Source organism: Diabrotica virgifera, chromosome 1, assembly GCF_917563875.1.
Source record: "Diabrotica virgifera virgifera chromosome 1, PGI_DIABVI_V3a".
In the NCBI taxonomy this organism is placed as follows: domain Eukaryota; kingdom Metazoa; phylum Arthropoda; class Insecta; order Coleoptera; family Chrysomelidae; genus Diabrotica; species Diabrotica virgifera.
In genome coordinates, this window is record NC_065443.1 from 93,743,656 (window position 1) to 93,766,866 (window position 23,211).

Consider the following 23,211-nt stretch of genomic DNA (forward strand, 5'->3'; position numbering starts at 1 on the left):
TCAAAAAATCCACAATAACTACTTCTTAAAACCTACCAAATTTCATTTGCATATCTCAACTGGTTTTAGAGTAACAAATAAATCGTCAGTTTGTAAGAAAAAATTTAACATCCTGTATATCGGAAACAAAAAATTTACGGAAATACGTTTATAAAGCAAACTGTCATTATTTTTTCATGCAGAATTACCCCTTAAAGTTTGTCGCACTTATTTAGAGACACCCTGTATCGATGAAGAACATGTCTAGTTGTTAAAGTACCTAACTTTTTTATTTTATTCGAACATGTTGAACATTCGAACTTTGAGAAAAAACACAATTTGAATCGTGCACCCGGTATACAATGAAAATTTACCTTGTATAGGAACAATATTAGGTTTGTTCTAGCATCAGTTTCAAACGGTTTGAAACCATCAGCAAATAGTGGACCAGCGCGAGTAGAGGGGATAACACTGGTGACTGTATTACGTTCTCTCACTGACCAATTGTTTGCTGACGGTTTCTGACTAGTTTGACTGTTTGCTAGAACAAACCTATTATTACAGCGGTATTGTTAAAGAATCAGGCTATAACATATTAAAAAAATCACTTAAATCTGTCAACAGGTTTAGGAAATACGAGACATCAAAAATGACCAAATTTTTAAGTGGGCGGATTTCTATGCACGCAAGTTTAGTTATCAAAAATTGCCATGAAATGTTGATACAATAATTGTATCAATTATTGATCCTCAAGGTATTACAAATTTTGTGAATATTAATAACATGTACATATGAATTGAAACAGGCTTTTTACGAAAGATGCAGGCGTGTCTTGATTACAGCTTGTATGCAAGTAAAAAAGAAATGATTTTTCAGATGTAGTCATGGACAAGACACACCTTCTAAATAAAAGTAGCTTTAACAGTTGTCAAAATCTTTTACCTAATGTCAAAATTGATCCGAATTTGAAATCCTCAAGATCTACAAAAGACCGATTAGGATTGGAGAAAACTTGAACAACACCAGGATATTCCAATTAAGTTCGAAAATCTGGATGAATTCTATTTTAAAGGGGGTTAGATAAGACATTTTGGCGGTAATCGTCTATTTACTAATTTGCATGTCTTTACGTCTATTACGCCAGATCATCCATTTCATAAGTCCATATTTGGAATAGTTTCATATTTTTTTGCTAATTTTTTGCTAATTTATTACCACAAAAACAAATTTTTTGCTCCACCCCTAACCGAGAAACAATGGTTGATGTAGCGTAATATTACGTCACATCAACGATAGCCATATCTCGCGAACCTAAAGAGCTAGAAAATCGTACTACGCGGCATATTTTTTTGCTAATTTATTGCTGTCGATCTGCATATGCAACATACCCCAACACCACCCCTGCTTCCCTTACAGCTAAACAACACCCCCAAAAAACAAAGAAAAATCTTGAAAAATGATTTTTGTGATATAGTTGACGGTTGATATTTAATTGCTAATTTTTTGCTGCCATTAGCCGCAAAAAACAATTTTTTTGCTCCACCCCTAACCGAGAAACAATGGTTGATGTAGCGTAATATTACGTCACATCAACGATAGCCATATCTCGCGAACCTAAAGAGCTCGAAAATCGTTCGACGCGGCATATTTTTTTGCTAATTTATTGCTGTCGATCTGAATATGCAACATACCCCAAAACCACCCCTGCTTCCCTTACAGCTAAACAACACCCCCAAAAAACAACGAAAAATCTTGAAAAATGATTTTTGTGATATAGTTGACGATTGATATTTCATTGCTTATTTTTTGCTGTCATTAGCCGTAAAAAACAATTTTTTTTGCTCCACCCCTAACTGAGAAACATTGGTTGATGTAGCTTAATATTATATCACATCATCGATAGCCATATCTCGCGAACCTAAATAGCTAGAAAATCGTACGACGCGGCATATTTTTTTGCTAATTTATTGCTATCTGAATATGAAACATACCCCAAAACCACACCTGCTTCCCTTACAGCTAAACAACACCCCAAAAAAACAACGAAAAATCTTGAAAAATGATTTTTGTGATATAGTTGACGGTTGAGATTTAATTGCTAATTTTTTGCTGTCATTAGCCGTAAAAAACAATTTTTTTGCTCCACCCCTAACTGACAAACAATGGTTGATGTAGCTTAATATTATGTCACCTCATCGATAGCCATATCTCGCGAACCTAAAGAGCTAGAAAATCGTACGACGCGACATATTTTTTTGCTAATTTATTGCTGTCGATCTGCATATGCAACATACCCCAAAACCACCCCTGCTTCCCTTACAGCTAAATAACACCCCAAAAAACAACGAAAAATCTTGAAAAATGATTTTTGTGATATAGTTGACGGTTGATATTTAATTGCTAATTTTTTGCTGTCATTAGCCCCAAAAAACAATTTTTTTGCTCCACCCCTAACCGAGAAACAATGGTTGATGTAGCGTAATATTACGTCACATCAACGATAGCCATATCTCGCGAACCTAAAGAGCTAGAAAATCGTACGACGCGGCATATTTTTTTGCTAATTTATTGCTGTCGATCTGAATATGCAACATACCCCAAAACCACCCCTGCTTCCCTTACAGCTAAACAACACCCCCAAAAAACAACGAAAAATCTTGAAAAATGATTTTTGTGATATAGTTGACGATTGATATTTAATTGCTTATTTTTTGCTGTCATTAGCCGTAAAAAACAATTTTTTGCTCCACCCCTAACTGAGAAACAATGGTTGATGTAGCTTAATATTATGTCACATCATCGATAGCCATATCTCGCGAACCTAAATAGCTAGAAAATCGTACGACGCGGCATATTTTTTTGCTAATTTATTGCTATCTGAATATGCAACATACCCCAAAACCACCCCTGCTTCCCTTACAGCTAAACAACACCCCCAAAAAACAACGAAAAATCTTGAAGAATGATTTTTGTGATATAGTTGACGGTTGAGATTTAATTGCTAATTTTTTGCTGTCATTAGCCGTAAAAAACAATTTTTTTGCTCCACCCCTAACTGACAAACAATGGTTGATGTAGCTTAATATTATGTCACCTCATCAATAGCCATATCTCGCGAACCTAAATAGCTAGAAAATCGTACGACGCGGCATATTTTTTTGCTAATTTATTGCTATCTGAATATGCAACATACCCCAAAACCACCCCTGCTTCCCTTACAGCTAAACAACACCCCCAAAAAACAACGAAAAATCTTGAAAAATGATTTTTGTGATATAGTTGACGGTTGATATTTAATTGCTAATTTTTTGCTGTCATTAGCCGTAAAAAACAAATTTTTTGCTCCACCCCTAACTGAGAAACAATGGTTGATGTAGCTTAATATTATGTCACATCATCGATAGCCATATCTCGCGAACCTAAAGAGCTAGAAAATCGTACGACGCGGCATATTTTTTTGCTAATTTATTGCTGTCGATCTGAATATGCAACATACCCCAAAACGTATTTCCCAAATTATTTCCCATTTAGAATAGTTGATTATAATAATTAACTTACGTATAAAAATTATTTTAACAATATTTTGTACGTGTTATGTCAACTGAATACATATATTTATTTTGCTAACCTAAATATATACTTTTATATATACATTGATTTATTACAATTAAGTTTAAAACATCTGAATAGTTCTGCTTCCCTTCCTTTAACAAATATTTTTATATCAAACAAACACTAAACATATCAAAATATCTTGTACCAAAATATACAGTCACTGCGCACGCTAAATAATGACGTCACTGGCTATCTGAATAGTTCTGCTTCCCTTCCTTTAACAAATATTTTTCTATCAAACAAACACTAAACATATCAAAATATCTTGTACCAAAATATACAGTCACTGCGCACGCTAAATAATGACGTCACTGGCTTGATGAAGTTTAATTCGCGTGTATTTTTTTCATACCTAACTTTTTTTATTGGCGTACACGTTAGCGTGTACCTAGACACAGCGAAATATAACCATAATAATAACTAATGTAAAACTATGTGACGTCACGGGTCGTTTGAACTATTTTATACCGAAGAAGACTTTAAATATGTATTTCTAAGTTATTACGAGTTTTTGATGCGTGAAATTTTGGAAATCTCATTTTTAAACAAAACTGAACATTATTATGTAATAAAAAAAAATTGTGCAAGTTCCCTATTGTTCGAAAAATTTTTATAACAGATTTCGAAAGCTTGTTGCTTGGAAACAGACCGACGCTGTAGGCGGAGGTCTGTTGCCTGTAAGCAACAAACTTGAGAAAGTTGTTAAAAAATTTTTGAGCATTTATCAATGTTCGAGGGTTATTCGGATAGAAAATTTTTTGCTGGTTATGAAAAAAAAATTAAAATCGACGCCAATTCTTCCACCGTCCGATTTCCATCTAATTCATATTTTCTATCATTGCAAAAGTCCATAAACGCTTTCCATACAAATTTTTTACTGTAAACAGTATTCTTTGGTATATTTTTGATTCGATAATTTCATTAATATTCTCATCAGTATTACAACCAAACCGTGACATTTTGAAATATTGAATATTTGAAATGTCAAAATCGAAATGAAACGAAATGTAGGTATCCATAGCTACATGATTGAGTGAAAACAGCCCATGGGATCTGTTTTCAGTATAATGTTGGTTTTATTGGTTGTATTCAATCAGATGGCCACAAATTAATTGATTTCATTGGATTTCTAATTGAGCAAAAAATTTTCGTTTAAACAATATTTTCGTCTCTGTTTTTTTATCTCGAAACCATTTGATCAATCGATATAAATTTTGCAAATCCAATATTATTTTCTATACAAAAATCTTTACGATAAAAAAATCTGGAAAAATTCATGGTAATTTATGGTCAATGGAGGCACCTTCATGAATTTTTTCAGATTTTTTGGTGCACTGCAACGTCCCCTAAAAAATAATCTCGAAAAATCGAAAATTGAAAGTTGTCATAAGAGTGAATAACATATTTTACGGAGTTTCACAGATAGAATCTCATTTTTTCGAGGTAACCTATCGATGTAGGGGTTAGGAAGACCAAATTTTTAAATTTGGGAAATAACGTTCATCCTAATACATATATTTTTAATTAAAGGTTTTAAATAACTATAAAATTTATTTTTTACATTTAACATACATAAGCAATCTTGGAACAATAGAGGTGGTATTTTTGACATTTTTTGATTTTGCTAATAAATCATCAACCATCATCCATCCAGAATTTCCCCGACGATATGCATATAGAATGTAATGTCCACAGCTTTGTAAAGGATCAGAACATTTAGTGCCCGGTAAACCCCGGTACGATATTGCTCCTACCAGATACAATTCTTCTCCCTCGCAATTTTTTAGCTGAAGTTTGCGGTGTAATTGATTAAGTTTAATCAATCTATTGGTTTCGAAATCATTATACATCGCAAAAAGGAATATGTCACCTGAAATAATTTTAATTATTGTAATTAAAAAACTGCTATCAATAAATTGACAATATGCTTCCTCTCGTGAGGTTACATTCGCATTTAATATTTTAATTTATTCGATTTTATTTTAATTCGATTTCTTTGTTCTTTAGGGTATTGCGAACCCGAAAATACTAGTGTACAAGGAAAATTCGAAAAGTTCTTTTTTTAAATCTAAAAATACAATCCGATTTTTTCAATTTCATTTTTCAAATTTGCCGGGCATTTTCGCCAGACCTCAATTTTTCAACCATGCAAAGTTATTTCACGTAATGCAGTACGAAAGTACAAGCGAAAAAGCATAATTTGAGCATATGGATGTCTTTAGGAGCTCCGAAAGCAAAGTTACAACCAATTTAAGAATATACTACGCAAAAATTGCAAAATAAGGTTAATTTGGTATAATTTTTATAATATTTCTGTTACTACTGTTATTTGATAAAAAATGACTCGGTAATAAAATTTTTGCGATAAACATTACGAATCTACATCCCATGACGTACATTTTACTTTTTTAAGACAGTTTTTTGCTCATTCCAATCAAAAGTTATGATGGTTTTAAAAAAGATACTTTCATACGGCATTGCTTGAAAAAATATTTAATGGTTGAAAAATTGATTTCTGGCGAAAAATGCACGGAAATTTTGAAAAATGGTATTAAATAAAATCGGTTAAAAATTGTATTTTTCTCGATTTAGAAAAATAACTTTTCGAATTTCCCTTGTACACTATTGTTTTCGGGTACGCAATACCCTAAATAACAAAGAAATCGAAGTTGCAGAAGCGTTCCCCTAATTTGAAAATTTATCGAAAACTGGAGCAAGATAAGGAGATATCTGAGAAGACTGGAGCATATATTATATATAAGGAGATATCAATTTACAAATTATTGGGTTAACAGCTGAAATGGAAGACTCAGTGTACTCTTTTCTACGATTCCAATATTTCGTTAACAGTCGTTAACATCATCAGGGACGCAGTTTGAGATTTTAGTCAACGATGTTATAAATGTGTAAAAAAGCGGCATTAACAAAAAGAATTGCAGTGAATGTTATTAAAAATTAAAAATATAACAAATAAAAAAATAAAAATAACTATAACTATATTTAATATAAATAACTATGCTAAAAACCACTAATTATTAAAATCTTTTAAATTCGTCGCACAGAAAGGTATTAGAGACAATTATGTCAATATACTGTCTCTAATATATTATATTGACAGTATATTGACATAATTGTCTCTAATACCTTTCTGTGCGACGAATTTAAAAGATTTTAATAATTATCTAATATAATTTAAATAATCTAATATATTATATTGACAGTATATTGACATAATTGTCTCTAATACCTTTCTGTGCGACGAATTTAAAAGATTTTAATAATTAGTGGTTTTTAGCATAGTTATTTATATTATAGTTCCATTTTTATTTTTTTTATTTGTTATATTTTTAATTTTTAATAACATTCACTGCAATTCTTTTTGTTAATGCCGCTTTTTTACACATTTATAACATCGTTGACTAAAATCTCAAACTGCGTCCCTGATGATGTTAACGACTGTTAACGAAATATTGGAATCGTAGAAAAGAGTACACTGAGTCTTCCATTTCAGCTGTTAACCCAATAATTTGTAAATTGATAATTACTAATCAGCTGTGATCATTTCTAGTTTATAAGGAGATATATATCTCATAATTACCTATTTCAATTATTCTATATTTTAGAGTAAGGTCGATGCCACAAATATCACACCACTCTTCAGGTTTTTTGTAGCATGTCTTGCATATTAAAGAAGCCTCTTTTTGACATTTTAGACAGCGACCATCGTCTATATTACAAATCGTTTCTATGAATGTTGTAGGATTGGCATTTACAAAAGCTGTGTCCTCAACTAGTACACCGACTTGGTTCCTGGTAGTCACACAATTACATTTAGAACATGTACCTTGTATTATTAAAGTGGGCCAGTTTTTAAACAATTCTTTAGCGTGCCCGGAAACTTCTTTACTGCAGTTCATTACATGCATTCCTCCATAGACAGATTCTTCTATTTTGAAATAATTACTCAAAACATTTGCACGTAGAGAATAAGTGTGACTTTTTAGCCCTCGATTGATCATATCTAAAACCATATCTAAAAATGGCTCTTGAGCTTTCTGCATCTAGAGTGAATTAAGTTTTTTTAATACATTAAAATCGATATCATTTTATTTAATATTTATATCTATATTTTCTATTATTTAATAATTTATCAATAAAATGCCAAATATTTAGTTAGAAAACTTTAATGAACTAGCAAATTTTAAAATTTTAAATATTTTAAGTCTTAACAATTTGAGTTTAAAAAATTAGGACCATGACGTAAAATAAAGCACAAACATAGATTTATGTAAACTCAGATTAATTTTTAAATGAACTAACCAAAAATAATGAAATTCAAATGAAATAATGAAGTCTGTTATTTCTGGTAACACTGAAAAAAAATTTGATATGCAATTGATCGACGTCATGTTTCATGATTTAATTGACACATACCCTGGTATAAACGGCAATAGTTTCGATATTGAAAAATCTATTAAATTTCTTTTTAATAACAATTAAAATTTGTCAATGAAACCTTCAATATTTTTGCCATTTAATCACAATTTAAGTTAGCCCAATCATTGTTTATTTACACAAACCTACGAGCTCAAGCTAACCTTTTCAAAAGGGGTCTTCTATTTAATCACCAACCATTATTTACACAAATCTTGTTTAACATGAAAACTGTTGAAAATAATTAACTATAGAATCATAATACCCATCTACACATATTTTCAGGTAATTTTATTGTTTCAAAATAAATAATAACTAAAAAATCTAACGTTTCAACTTATTACGGAAGAAAAAAGTTTGACAGCAGTTGCACATAAATATTTATACTCAATCTAGTTTTGATTCCAATTAATTTACTAATATTTTACGAATATTAATAGATTACAAAAAGTTGCAATAAACTTTTCTAAAACGTAACATATTTTATAAAAACTTACAACTATTATTTGTAATTTAATTCTATGTTGCCACTTTTATTTATAATTTTATTATAATAAAATTTTAACCGTTTCTACTAGAGTATGTTCACTGATTCAACTACTTTATTGCATATCTATTATTTTTTCAGTGTATACTAATACTAAACTGATATTCATAAAGCTCAAATGAATTTTATTTCTTAAAGTTTTTTTTTCAAGTCCTCGAATACCGTTGTATTTCAAATGCTATTTCAGACCAAAATTTAAACCCCTCCTCCATAAACTACACCGAGAAAAATAGTCTATTAAGAATTACTATACTGCATAGTAATCCGGGGAAAGACTTGCAAAAGCATAAAAATTACTATACTGCGTATAATAAAAATTAATATAATTATAGTAAAATTTATTATACGTATACCTAGTAATTTTTACTACGCAGTATAGTAATTTTTATGCTTTTGCAAGCCTGTCCCCGGATTACTATGCAGTATAGTAATTCCTAATAGACTATTCGTCTCAGTGTATTGAAAGATATATTGTAAAAAAATATATAAAAAAACCAATAATATGAAGCTGAAACAACATTCAAGATATTGTTATGTTCGAAACTGCCCTTAATATTAGCTAACTGCACAAACTTAAAATTTTTAATTTATGTAATAAGTACATTATTTATTAAGAAATCTAAGATAACATTAACAATATATTGATAATACAAATTGTAATTCATTGTATTATTTATTATTTGTTTATCGTATTATTAATGTAGGCGATAAATAATTACTTTTGTCAACTCTAAAATAAAAAACCGAAACTTAAAATTAAAATTCCTTTTTTCTTAAAACATTTTGTACGAAGTTTTTACACGTGGCATATTTATAAAAATAAGCATATCGTTATTTTTCTTTTTGTAAAAGTTTTTATACAAGAAAATACATAGAAAAAAAAAATGATACGCGGATAGTTGAAAAAATTAATGGCGTAAAGCCAATAGTACAACTTCCAAATTTTCCAAATTTTTTTTAATATGTAGGTTTTTGTATTCTTACTTCACATCTCTGAATTCGGTAACCTATTTAAATTGTTGATTCTTATGTCATTAGAAAACAATTTTTTATGTGCAAAAACGGAGTGCTTTAAGTTAAGATAGATCTGCCTATATATATATATATATATATTAATATATATATATATATATATATATATATATATATATATATATATATATATATATATATATATATATATATATATATATATATATATATATATATCAAGCAGTGATTCTTGAGGATGCAGTCTATTTTGGCCCACAAGACAAAGAAAACTCTTTGACTTACTGTCAAGCTTTCGAATTTATTTTAATTCTTTTTCAAGACATCTGTTGACAAAAATATACAAATATAAAAATTATGTAGGTACTTACAATTTTCTTAATTACTTACTAGTCATGAGATTACATTGAAAAAATTTGAAACTTTACCAAAAGGACAATTGTAAAAAATTTTTTCAATGTAATCTCATGACTAGTAAGTAATTAAGAAAATTGTAAGTACCTACATAATTTTTATATTTGTATATTTTTGTCAACAGATGTCTTGAAAAAGAATTAAAATAAATTCGAAAGCTTGACAGTAAGTCAAAGAGTTTTCTTTGTCTTGTGGGCCAAAATAGACTGCATCCTCAAGAATCACTGCTTGATATTTGAATATACAGTCAAGAATACCATAATCTTATATATATATATATATATATATATATATATATATATATATATATATATATATGTAAATAAAAAAATATTTATATATTTTTGAACAATTATGTTTTAAAATATATGGACCTAAGATATCGTCCTGTTACTTTATAACTGATATAAAATATTTAGTAATAATAAAAAAATAACAAAATATTTACCTTTGTTAATAGAAATTCAAAATCAGTAACGGCAAAAATTGTAAGATAGAGTATGCTGTCAAATGAACAAGTATTCTTGACTGTGACAAATTTATTCTGCAGCTTACACGATTGTAAATCAGGATGATTTCCATTTTTAATCACAGGAATAACTTTATTATGTTCCCATCTTAATGAGTCAGCTATATCGTCAGGCCTATGACCCAAATATTTAGCTGGTAGACGTTTTTGAGAATTGTTCTTCTTTGATGGAATTTGTGAACCATTATTTTTTTTATCATTGGAAGGTAGTTCAGTAGTTTTTTGTATATTTTGCAAATTATCTTTATCTTTTGCACATTCCACACATGTTGCTTTCTGACCACACCCTTCTTCAGCTCCAGGAAGTGGAATAGAGCAGCCAGGAAGAATGTGGATAGGTTTGTCGCATAAAATGCATCTGTGTGCATTACCAGACGGAAAATCACCATTAGCACAGGCTACACATTTCACACTTGCTACTTCTCCAGAGCTACTACTGCTTGCATCTTTGGATCTTGGTTTTTTTTGCGTGCGTCCTAAGTTTTTCCAATTTTCTACATCGCATAAAGCGATATTTCTCTGCACATAATCCTTCTTTATACAATTTTTGCATGCAATATGTTCTTCATGTAATGTAGAACATACAGACCTTACACAAACAATTTCCTTACAGAAGCTACAGTTATAAGTATTCGATATTGACACATCTTTTTTACAAATATTACAAGATTGAACAGGATCATCAATTTCTAAAATATTTGTATTACAATGATTACTTTCATTTTCGTGTTGCTTAAGATCAGCCATAACAAGTCTTAATTTTCCTTCCAAATAATCCAAATGCATGTCAACAAAAACATCTATTCTCACCAAGTGCTTTATTAAAGCCATCAAATGTCGTTTAATTATGTTAAACGTACTTTCAACGGGTGCACTGCTTGCAGGCACTCTTCCATATGCAAATTCAAATTGTTGAAAGTTGCCCCATATCGGAAATAAAGATAAGTCCTTTAGTAGTTTTTTTTTATATCTATATTTTCTAAAAAATATCCATTTGCGTCTGTGCCTTTTTCATCGAAAAAATATTCTGCCTTATGCAACAATTTTTTTGCCCATATTGACCAATAATTTGTGACAACCACTTCTTCTTCATCTTCATCTACGTTTTCAATAGATGTGGAAAAAATATTAAAGTCTTTATCTGTGTCATCATGCTCAAGTGCATTTTCTTCATTGTTTCTTACCTCCTCTAAAATGTTAAAATTCAAATATTATGCTTCTTATAAAAACTATTAGTGCGAGAGGGACAGAGATATAGCAAAGAGAGATAGCATTATTTGCATGCGTTGTTGTTTATCTCTCTCTATGTATAACTCTGTCTCTCTCGCACTAATAGTAAATTGGTGTCAACGCTTATGCGACATCTACAATCAGCTTGGCAGGCAAACTCTCCCATACTAAGTGTCTATGATAGTAACAAATATTTGGAAAACTAATAGACGAAGTTTTATATTAGAATGAAAATAATAAGATTTAGGTTAATAATTAATAAAATATTGTTCACAATCATGAGCACTTTGATGGAATTAAATATGAAATAAATAAAACACACCTGTAACCAAGCTTTTGAGAAATTGAATATTTTTGCCACATTCAGTGAGCTCTGGAATTTCATTTTCATCAGATACTACTAGACTACCACAAGTCTCACAGTTTGAAATTACAAAAATGGCGTGAATTATATTTTCAGCCTGTTCAATAGAGTCAGTGATAAGTAATCTTCCGATCGCTGCCATGTACAAAGTACGGACGTGACGACTTTTAATTCCTTTAAGAAGCCCTCTATAAGTATTTAAAAAATGTGCAGTGTCTATTCTAATCCTGGTTTTTGGCTTATCTTCATTTCTCATGAGATCGGCATACTCTTCAATGTTGTTACATTTACTGTAGTACATAGCAGCAGCATTCAATAAACATCGAGATTCATCCATCACTACTTCGTCGGGTGGCCTTGAGCCAGTAATATGAAAATCTTCAAATAATCTATATACATCTCTTGTTTTGTGTCTCTCGCTTATTTTTTGCATTACTGTAAACTGCTTAGCTTCGAAATTCATGCTGAAATAATAAATTCATATTTACGAGCATATTTATATAATAAATTAAAGTAGTGTACATAATATATTCTTACACACTAACGCTCACTCGGACTTACTGCATTACAGTAATTGTACATTAAAGTTGTGTGAATTCAAGTCAAGGATTGTGACCATGTAGTTAATATTTGTTAATAGATTTTTAAAAAATTACACTGTTAGTCATAAATTTTTTATTTATTTATTTTACTTTATTTGATACTAGATTACTAATTATACCAAATCACTTTACCAAACTGACGAATAAACTAATGAAGTGAATAAAAATTTGATCATAATTATACATTTCATACTTTAAAAGCTCAGGTTAATGAAAATAAAAATACTAAACATTAGTTGTGGTCAATTATTTTTTCTATCCCGATTAGGAACCACTGAGAAATACTTAGAAGCCACGAAAGTAAGTAATTAATATTATAATTTACCCTGAGATTGAGACTATATTGATATTTGATCTGTTTGATGAATGAGATAATTATTAATTAATTAATTAAATTAAATTACATCTAAGAACATCATCAGATCTCAAAAGTAAGATCACAACAATATATATACTAGTAATGCTTTAGCGCGCTTCGCGCACTGCAATTGTATAGTGTGAATGTATATCAATTCGAAAGCTTCATGCTTTTGCCGTCGCATTTTTATAGGGTGCGCTTTGTACGCTCATTCATTTTTCATATATAGGATTTTTTTTAAATGAAGTAAAAGTCAGACTTACTCTCAATCTTTAAGTCTGACTTTTACTTCATTTAAAATGAACTCTCACATGCAACCCATTCAAGATTAGGATTTTTTTTATAAACTTAACAAATTTTTGCAAATGGGAATAATAACAGGCATTATTATTTTATTTTATAACATTGAATTTTGACTTACCTAAATACATAAAGCATCAGTGTACTCCTGTGATTACTATATTGTCTATTAATAGAATATATTTTCAATCCTGTTGCATCAACACATAACGTCACCGGATTTTTTGCCGAAATTCTTTTATAAGCATCCATTTGCTCTTTTGCGTTATATGTCACGCTTACTGGATTTCGACAAATATCACCAATTTTTCCATTATGTTTCGTGCACTTCATAATATCCAGAGCTATAATTGGATCTTCATGTAAATAATTTTTTCTGATATTAATGGATTGTGCTTTATGTAGAACATTTGCACTGCGCAATAATGCAGGCTTGGGATCTCCAGGTTTCATTAGGCTTTGAGCTTTTTTCGCGCGAAAAATTTCAACAGACCCACATTTTTTAATATTTTTAAGTACTTGAATCCGCTCTGCATCTCTCAAATAACTAGGTCCACAGTTTTTGCCGGACCCTGGATTTATTGAGAATTGAGCCAAAACATCCTCATCAATCGTTGCTCTGGACAATATACAGTGAACTTCGGTACCGCAGTTACATTTAGCTAAATAAATTTAATTAAAAAAAAATTGATAAAGAAATATCAAAAAATGTACTTAAGTAATACAAAATTTATTTTTTCTTTTAATTTTAATATTATAGTTAAAATATAATTACACTGAAAAAAAATTTGATAGTTAATACATTGACATGGATATTTAAATAAATGACACGATTTTTTTTAATTGGACTTCTTTTCGTCATTAATTCAATCCATCAACATAATTCAAACATCAAAGGAAATTTATGTGATTGATTCAGTAACAGGAATTTTTGCAATTCATAATGTCGTTAAATTAAAGAATGTTGTGTCAATCGATTGCATATGAAATTTTTCCAAACTTTTTTTCAGAGTAAATAATCAATTATGACAGTTACTGTAAGATTTAAATGCGATCACAAAGAAAAATTAGTTTAAATATAAATTCCTGAATTATATCACGTTTTTTCACCCACAGTCTGGGGTATAAATGAAATAATAAATACTATACTTACCAAAAAATTTACCCGACGTTCCATCCATAGAAATGTGATGGGAATGGTAATTTAAGCCGCAATTAAGTTTCTTATTTTCCCATAAAATGTTATTGAAATATGGTTGATATTTACCGGATAATAAACGACAATATTTTCTTTTTTTATCAACACTTTCACGAGTACTGATCATAGGCGTAACCAGGGGGGGGTTTTGGGGGTTGTAACCCCCCCCCCCCATTGGGATGTACTTTGAGCTCTATACGCTTAACACCATAGCCCTCAGAGACCTTCCAGTAGTTGTAACCCCCCCCTTTTAGGTAGTTGTAACCCCCCCTTAGGATCATCCTGGTTACGCCTATGGTACTGATAGCATATTCAACTACGTGCATCATATTATTGAACTCATCAACAGGAATAGTGCAACTCAAATCTATATGACGATTTTCATATATAGAATCGCACGATGAGTCAATAACATCAGATGCTCCATCAGATGCTCCATCAAAATAATTATTTGATTCCTCTAATACAGGTAATTGCTCATCAACACCGGAATATTTGCGTTTAACGTGGTCTTTAATATTGTGTGCATTAGCCGTCACCATTGTATACAGTGATGTTTTTGATAAAGCACCATCACCAAAACACTTATGGATCATATCCCACACTTCATCATTTTTTGATACAACTTTATTAACATTATTATTAATAAATATTTTATCAATGAAAGGTAAGACTTTTTCTAAAAATGTTTTTTCGGTGACTTTAGCAGGTCTTCCTCGACCCATATTTAATATGCGTTCTTTACACTTCAAGTGCTACTAACGTACTGAAAATAATAACTCATTCGAAACATGTAATCATGTAATACATCAAAAGATAAATTGCAAATAAAATATATAAACACACACACACACAAAAATACCATATAAAAATGTATATAAAAAGGTATATAAAATACCATGAAACAATAGGTAGAGTCTTTTATTTTGTCAGTTGAAGCAGCCAAACCAAGTGGTTGGCGGTAAACATTTAAGGAATATATCGTATTACGAGACATGGGCGCATCATTTATTTGGACCCAGTTATGCAACAAGGAACCAACTGAAATTAACATAGTTTTGAGAAAATCAAGAAAAACGTTTTATATGTTCGATGAAATTATTTGAATATAAAAATGATAAGAAACGACACAAAAGTAAACACATTTATTATAACTTATGTGTATTAATGCTATAGTCAAATTAACAACTAAAAAATTTACTCCTAAGGTAGAAAAAAATCACGTGGTTCTTTGTTGCTAAATATAAAATTAACAGTCTGCATCTGGTTCGAAATCTGAATTCCCGCTAAATCCGTCTATATGTTGCTAAATATAACATTAACAGTCTGCATCTGGTTCGAAATCTGGGTTTCCGCTACATCCGTCTATATCCTCAACTCTAGTACTATCTGCTATAAGATTTGTATAAAAATTGTGGTAACTTAAGGGTATTAAATGCAGATAACTTTGTATATCTTTAAGTTTTGCTTCTGAAAATGGCTTTCCCTTAGGCCACAATGGTTCTAAATATGTGGCAAACTGTGGCTATATGCTATAAGGATTTTCCTTACATAATTTAATTTCTTTGGTTTGTAACCAACTTATTGTTTGGTTGGTTTTATTTTTTTCTGTTGGTGATCCTTTTTCTAATTTTGCGGTACTCAAAAATCTTCCTGTGTACTTGGTCCCTGCTTTTCCTCGCTATTAATTGGCTGGACCTATAAAATAATTCTGCAATAAGGAACCAACTTACATATTATAAAAAAATCAAAGTGGGATTTAAAAATTATAAACAAAAAGAACTTTTTTTAAATTGACAACTAACATACTATTAGATAGAAGTAACTAAAAAATACGATATGTATTCTATACAATTTTAAAAATGTTGTTAAGGTTAGAAGTTAAAAAATATATAAAACAATACACATACCTCTCGCACCTTGCAAATAAAAGCTTCAGTGGAAGTTGACGACATCAACGTTACAATTCTCATAATTTTTTGCACTCTTGGCGATGGAAATTTATTTGGTTAGGTAACATTTTTACAAATTATTGATTGCCAATGATAATCCGAACCTACTGAAATTTGACTGAAATAAATCTACTACATGGAACCAACTGTCGCATGTTACAGATACATACCTGCAACAAGGAACCAAAGTGACTTGGTTCGAAATTGAAAACCTGTATAACCGAATTTATTAATCTGCAATATGGTTCTATCGTCCACCAGATGGTGCTGAGGTGCCCTTATTATACGTTTCCCCCTTGAACATGGTGTATTTAAACTGCAGCTCTGAGAGTTATCCACCCAACCATACTTAACGACGTCATGTGTGTCAAACCAGGTCTCGTCTAGATATATTATTAATCTGTTAGACTGTCGATATTCTTTGATTTTGCGTAAATATTCCTGCCTAAGTTGGACTATTCGCTGCCACTCCATTATTACCATTCTGTCATTTATTTTCTTATATCTAAACCCACAGTCTATCAAAATGTTTCGCAATGTTGCTAAACATTTGTAAGAATAACTAGGATATTCTATTAGTGCATATTGGATCATATGTAATGTAGGCACCTTGTTTTCCTTGTAGAAATTATACACAGTCTTTCGAATATTTTTATCGACATCGTCTATTTTTCTGAATTTTTGATTCGTTCGTATTCGTTTTAAACCGTGATTTATAACGTTTCCTTCCCTTATACCAGCGTTTCCCAACCGGTGGGTCGCGACCCACTAGTGGGTCGAGGAGTGGCTCTTACAGTAGCTGAGTGACGTACAGAGTACAAAATAGCGTATCATCATGGGTGAGGGATGGGTCGCGAATATATAAAAAAACATCCGAAGGTGGGTCGCCAGACATAAAAGGTTGGGAACCACTGCCTTATACGATAAATTGTCGATGCTGATAGTTTGGTAAGTTCACTTATTTTATTTAGAATAGTTCTATCGGAGTTTTGATCATTTTCTTTTTTTAAGCACTCGTATATGTTGAAAACAACGTTGACACTGCACATGTAGGTCTTTGTTTTTAAACTCTAAACTGCTTTCAACACAACTCGATTCTGGGTTAATATTTTTCTCATTTTCAAATGGTCGCCAAGAGGCCATATTGCAGGCCATATTTATATTGTAAAATATGTACTAAACAAATATCGTTGATTGAATATCCGAAGTCAATCTGCGCAAATATTTAGCTGTAACAGCACTGGTATGACTCAAGACTTCTTAAACAGCGTTTCTTATCTCTACATGACATGTAATACACACCCATCGACAAATCGACAGTCCGAGCGATAACAAATTTCCAAGCAGCATGTAACTATTAAATGTAAATTAGCAAATGTAAATTATTGATGATTTTAAATAACATCAATGTCCAATAAATATTTGATGGGATGTATGTACTACGTTAATTGTCTGTTTCTTCCATATCTCTTCTACGAAGTACGGGGGTGAAAACTTTAAAACACTTTTAGACTAATTATGGGATTGAATTACACATAAATAAACATTATGTAATACATTAGTACATGGATATACTTATACATCGTTAAGCATTGTAAACATAAAATAGCGGCGCGGCATTTGATGCAGTTATTAAAGAAACTTCTAAGAATCACTTTCAAGAAAAATAAATAATTATTTGATAGCTGATTTATTTTAGTCCGGGGGACAATGAAAGAGTTTTCATACACTTATAAAAAAAGTATAGCTATCCGATCTTAGAAAAAGCGTCCTTGAACGAAGAAAGGCTGTTTTCTACAGCCAAGAGTAAAATAAACTATAGCCAAGAACTTATTCTTCATAAGAATGTATTGAAAAAAAATTCTTGGTTGTAATTTATTTTACTCTTGGCTCTAGAAAACAGCCTTTCTTCGTTCAACAACGCTTTTTCTAAGATCGGTAACTACTTTTTTTATGAGTGTAGCCGGAGTGGCATCGAAGTGACTTATATTTAATAATAGTCAAAAATCGATCGATAAATCTAGGAGATATGGTTCGATATACATTGATATGGTAAAATGAAAAATTCATATTTTTGCACGTTTAACAAAATAAAAAGAGAAGAGGATCATTAAAATCCATCGAGCAGTTTTCGAGATATAACAGAAAATGTAATAAACAAAAAATGAAACACTTTTTTTTGACATACCGAAAAAATGCGATGGATAACTCAATTTTTAAAATACGTGCATGTGCATAAGTATCATTAAAAAACATTTAAAATAAGCTATGGATCGATAGAACTTATCATAGAAAAAAATTTGTAATTGAACATCAACTGTCAACCACATCATGAGAATCATTTTTTAGGATTTTTCGTTGTTTTTTGGGGGTGTTGTTTAGCTGTAAGGGAAGCAGGGGTGGTTTTGGAGTATGTTGCATATGCAGATCAACAGCAAAAAATTAGCAATTAAATATCAACCGTCAACTATATCACAAAAAACATTTTTCAAGATTTTTCGTTGTTTTTTGGGGGTGTTGTTTAGCTGTAAGGGAAGCAGGGGTGGTTTTGGGGTATGTTGCATATTCAGATCGACAGCAATAAATTAGCAAAAAAATATGCCGCGTTGTACGATTTTCTAGCTCTTTAGGTTCGCGAGATATGGCTATCGATGATGTGACATAATATTAAGCTACATCAACCATTGTTTCCCAGTTAGGGGTGCAGCAAAAAATTTGTTTTTTACGGCTAATGACAGCAAAAAATTAGCAATTAAATATCAACCGTCAACTATATCACAAAAATCATTTTTCAAGATTTTTCGTTGTTTTTTGGGGGTGTTGTTTAGCTGTAAGGGAAGCAGGGGTGGTTTTGGGGTATGTTGCATATTCAGATCGACAGCAATAAATTAGCAAAAAAATATGCCGCGTCGTACGATTTTCTAGCTCTTTAGGTTCGCGAGATATGGCTATCGATGATGTGACATAATATTAAGATACATCAACCATTGTTTCTCAGTTAGGGGTGGAGCAAAAAAATTGTATTTTGCGGCTAATGACAGCAAAAAATTAGCAATTAAATATCAACCGTCAACTATATCACAAAAATCATTTTTCAAGATTTTTCGTTGTTTTTTGGGGGTGTTGTTTAGCTGTAAGGGAAGCAGGGGTGGTTTTGGGTATGTTGCATATGCAGATCGACAGCAATAGATTAGCAAAAAAATATGCCGCGTAGTACGATTTTCTAGCTCTTTAGGTTCGCGAGATATGGCTATCGTTGATGTGACGTAATATTAAGCTACATCAACCATTGTTTCTCAGTTAGGGGTGGAGCAAAAAAATTGTTTTTTGCGGCTAATGACAGCAAAAAATTAGCAATTAAATATCATCCGTAAACTTTATCACAAAAATCATTTTTCAAGATTTTTCGTTGTTTTTTGGGGTGTTGTTTAGCTGTAAGGGAAGCAGGGGTGGTTTTGGGGTATGTTGCATATGCAGATCGACAGCAATAAATTAGCAAAAAAATATGCCGCGTCGTACGATTTTCTAGCTCTTTAGGTTCGCGAGATATGGCTATCGATGAGGTGACATAATATTAAGCTACATCAACCATTGTTTGTCAGTTAGGGGTGGAGCAAAAAAATTGTTTTTTACGGCTAATGACAGCAAAAAATTAGCAATTAAATCTCAACCGTCAACTATATCACAAAAATCATTTTTCAAGATTTTTCGTTGTTTTTTGGGGGTGTTGTTTAGCTGTAAGGGAAGCAGGGGTGGTTTTGGTGTATGTTGCATATTCAGATCGACAGCAATAAATTAGCAAAAAAATATGCCGCGTCGTACGATTTTCTAGCTCTTTAGGTTCGCGAGATATGGCTATCGATGATGTGACATAATATTAAGCTACATCAACCATTGTTTGTCAGTCAGGGGTGGAGCAAAAAAATTGTTTTTTACGGCTAATGACAGTAAAAAATTAGCAATTAAATCTCAACCGTCAACTATATCACAAAAATCATTTTTCAAGATTTTTCGTTGTTTTTTAGGGGTGTTGTTTAGCTGTAAGGGAAGCAGGGGTGGTTTTGGGGTATGTTGCATATTCACATAGCAATAAATTAGCAAAAAAATATGCCGTGTCGTACGATTTTCTAGCTATTTAGGTTCGCGAGATATGGCTATCGATGATGTGACATAATATTAAGCTACATCAACCATTGTTTCTCAGTTAGGGGTGGAGCAAAAAAATTGTTTTTTACGGCTAATGACAGCAAAAAATAAGCAATTAAATATCAATCGTCAACTATATCACAAAAATCATTTTTCAAGATTTTTCGTTGTTTTTTGGGGATGTTGTTTAGCTGTAAGGGAAGCAGGGGTGGTTTTGGGGTATGTTGCATATTCAGATCGACAGCAATAAATTAGCAAAAAAATATGCCGCGTCGTACGATTTTCTAGCTCTTTAGGTTCGCGAGATATGGCTATCGTTGATGTGACGTAATATTACGCTACATCAACCATTGTTTCTCGGTTAGGGGTGGAGCAAAAAAATTGTTTTTTGCGGCTAATGACAGCAAAAAATTAGCAATTAAATATCAATCGTCAACTATATCACAAAAATCATTTTTCAAGATTTTTCGTTGTTTTTTGGGGGTGTTGTTTAGCTGTAAGGGAAGCAGGGGTGGTTTTGGGGTATGTTGCATATTCAGATCGACAGCAATAAATTAGCAAAAAAATATGCCGCGTAGTACGATTTTCTAGCTCTTTAGGTTCGCGAGATATGGCTATCGTTGATGTGACGTAATATTACGCTACATCAACCATTGTTTCTCGGTTAGGGGTGGAGCAAAAAATTTGTTTTTGTGGTAATAAATTAGCAAAAAATTAGCAAAAAAATATGAAACTATTCCAAATATGGACTTATGAAATGGATGATCTGGCGTAATAGACGTCATGTCTTTGTATTGTCTGTGTTAACTTTACTTCATTCAAATGCAAGTTGTGAAAGATCTTAATTAGTTTGTGTTCAAAAGGGTTGTTAATGAATTTTACACCGTCAGAAATAATGGTTATAATATAAATACAACCAATTTATCCAATACAAAGCTAATGATGAACTAACTACAAGAGGTTGAATTCACATTAACTGAAAGAGAATATTTTTTTACGTAAGTTTTCTTATTTCTTCCTTTGTTTTTTTTTGAAAATGGAAATGGTAAATTTTCGGTAAACTTTTAAACATAGCATATTGGCATCATCATCTATTGATTAAAATAAATTTCAACTTGAAGGTCTGAAATCGACTTTTCTCAACAAAAACCACCAGCCTATAATAATGTTTGACTTTTTTAGCTGGAAAAATTATACTTTCCTTTTCAATTATGAGCAACTGGAATAAGTTGAAAACTGTTCCCACAGGACCAAAATTCGAAAGATTAAGGCCAGTGCAAGGCTTAAGGGTTTATCTATCAATTTTAGTAATTCTTGTTCACACAGGCCTTAGTCAAGTTGCAATTCCAGTTACCAATACAAAATTTTTAGAGAATGTAAGTACAATAATTTTTGTAATTTCGTTTATTTACCATGTCAAAATAATTTTAGTTATCCAACAACTCATTTAAATTGATATAACTTACAAATTATAACAACTCATTTAAAAATGAATAATAATAGTCCAGTCGGGTTGGACGAAAAAAAGGCGTAAACTTGCATGGAAAGCTGCCCGAATATGTATTATCCTAACCTTTTAGGGGGGACGATAGTAGTGTATATTTAAAATCCGACTGAATTCCGTCGTTGCGTTAGCCGCCATCTTGATTTTAATGGAAAACGCGGACTGCAATTTTTGCTCAATATCGCCACCATTTTTAACTTTTTGACAAAAATGGTATAGACTGAAATTATTGCAAATGCGATTTCCTACAATTTATTTTTTACAATTTTTTTGTGCAGTCAATATTTTCCGAGTTAAGGTGGAAAATAGTGGAGTGAAAGGGAAAGCACAATTACTGAATTATCTCGTTTATTATTAACTTTACGATATAATAGTAAAGGAACCGAAGCTTCTCACCTCGCAATTTTTACAGAATGGATCGATTTGCTTGAAAATTTGAGAATAAGTAGTGATAGTCCAAAAATCAAAATCTATATAATGCCGAAAGGCGCCTTTACCATGGGGGTGGTTGCAACCCCATTTCGGAGGTGGAAATTTTTGATTATATTTTGACCGCAAAAGTTGATAAAAACATTCATTCTAAGCAAAAAATGTTCTATACATTTTTTTGATAAAATTAATAATTTTCGATTTATTCGCTATCGAAAATGTTAGTTTTATATTGAAAAATCAATGTCTTTCGATATACATACTCATTTACGATTCACTCAATTTTTGCCGTAGAAAAAATTTTTCGAACCAAGTTCTTGACAATTAAATAACCAACAATTTTACTTTTAAAATATTTTTTCGCATCTCTGATGCTAATCTTTCTATTCTAAAAAAAAATGGCATTTTTACCAAACAACAAAAATTCTTTATTCATGCTAAGTAAGTCAAACTTCTAGAATCTATTAATAATATGTAATAAAAGAAGAATGAATAAGGCCAATGACTAAAAACACCGGTAACTTACATTATTATGCTTCCAACTGGATTTCTCTTTTTTTTTTTCAAAAAAATATGTTGATTTTTTAACCGTAACTTTTTTATTTTTTATCTTACAAAGT

The 23,211-nt window shown here is 31.1% G+C and overlaps 1 protein-coding gene across 1 annotated transcript in view; it reads left to right on the forward strand.

Annotated features, from left to right (window-relative positions):
- The window catches only part of LOC126879447 (nose resistant to fluoxetine protein 6-like), a 106,693-nt gene that overhangs the window by 37,189 nt on the left and 46,293 nt on the right, over positions 1-23,211 (forward strand). Inside the window, exon 6 of the mRNA XM_050642466.1 lies at positions 21,841-22,034. Coding sequence (XP_050498423.1) covers positions 21,841-22,034 — 194 coding nt within the window. The remainder of the gene's footprint in view (positions 1-21,840; positions 22,035-23,211) is intronic.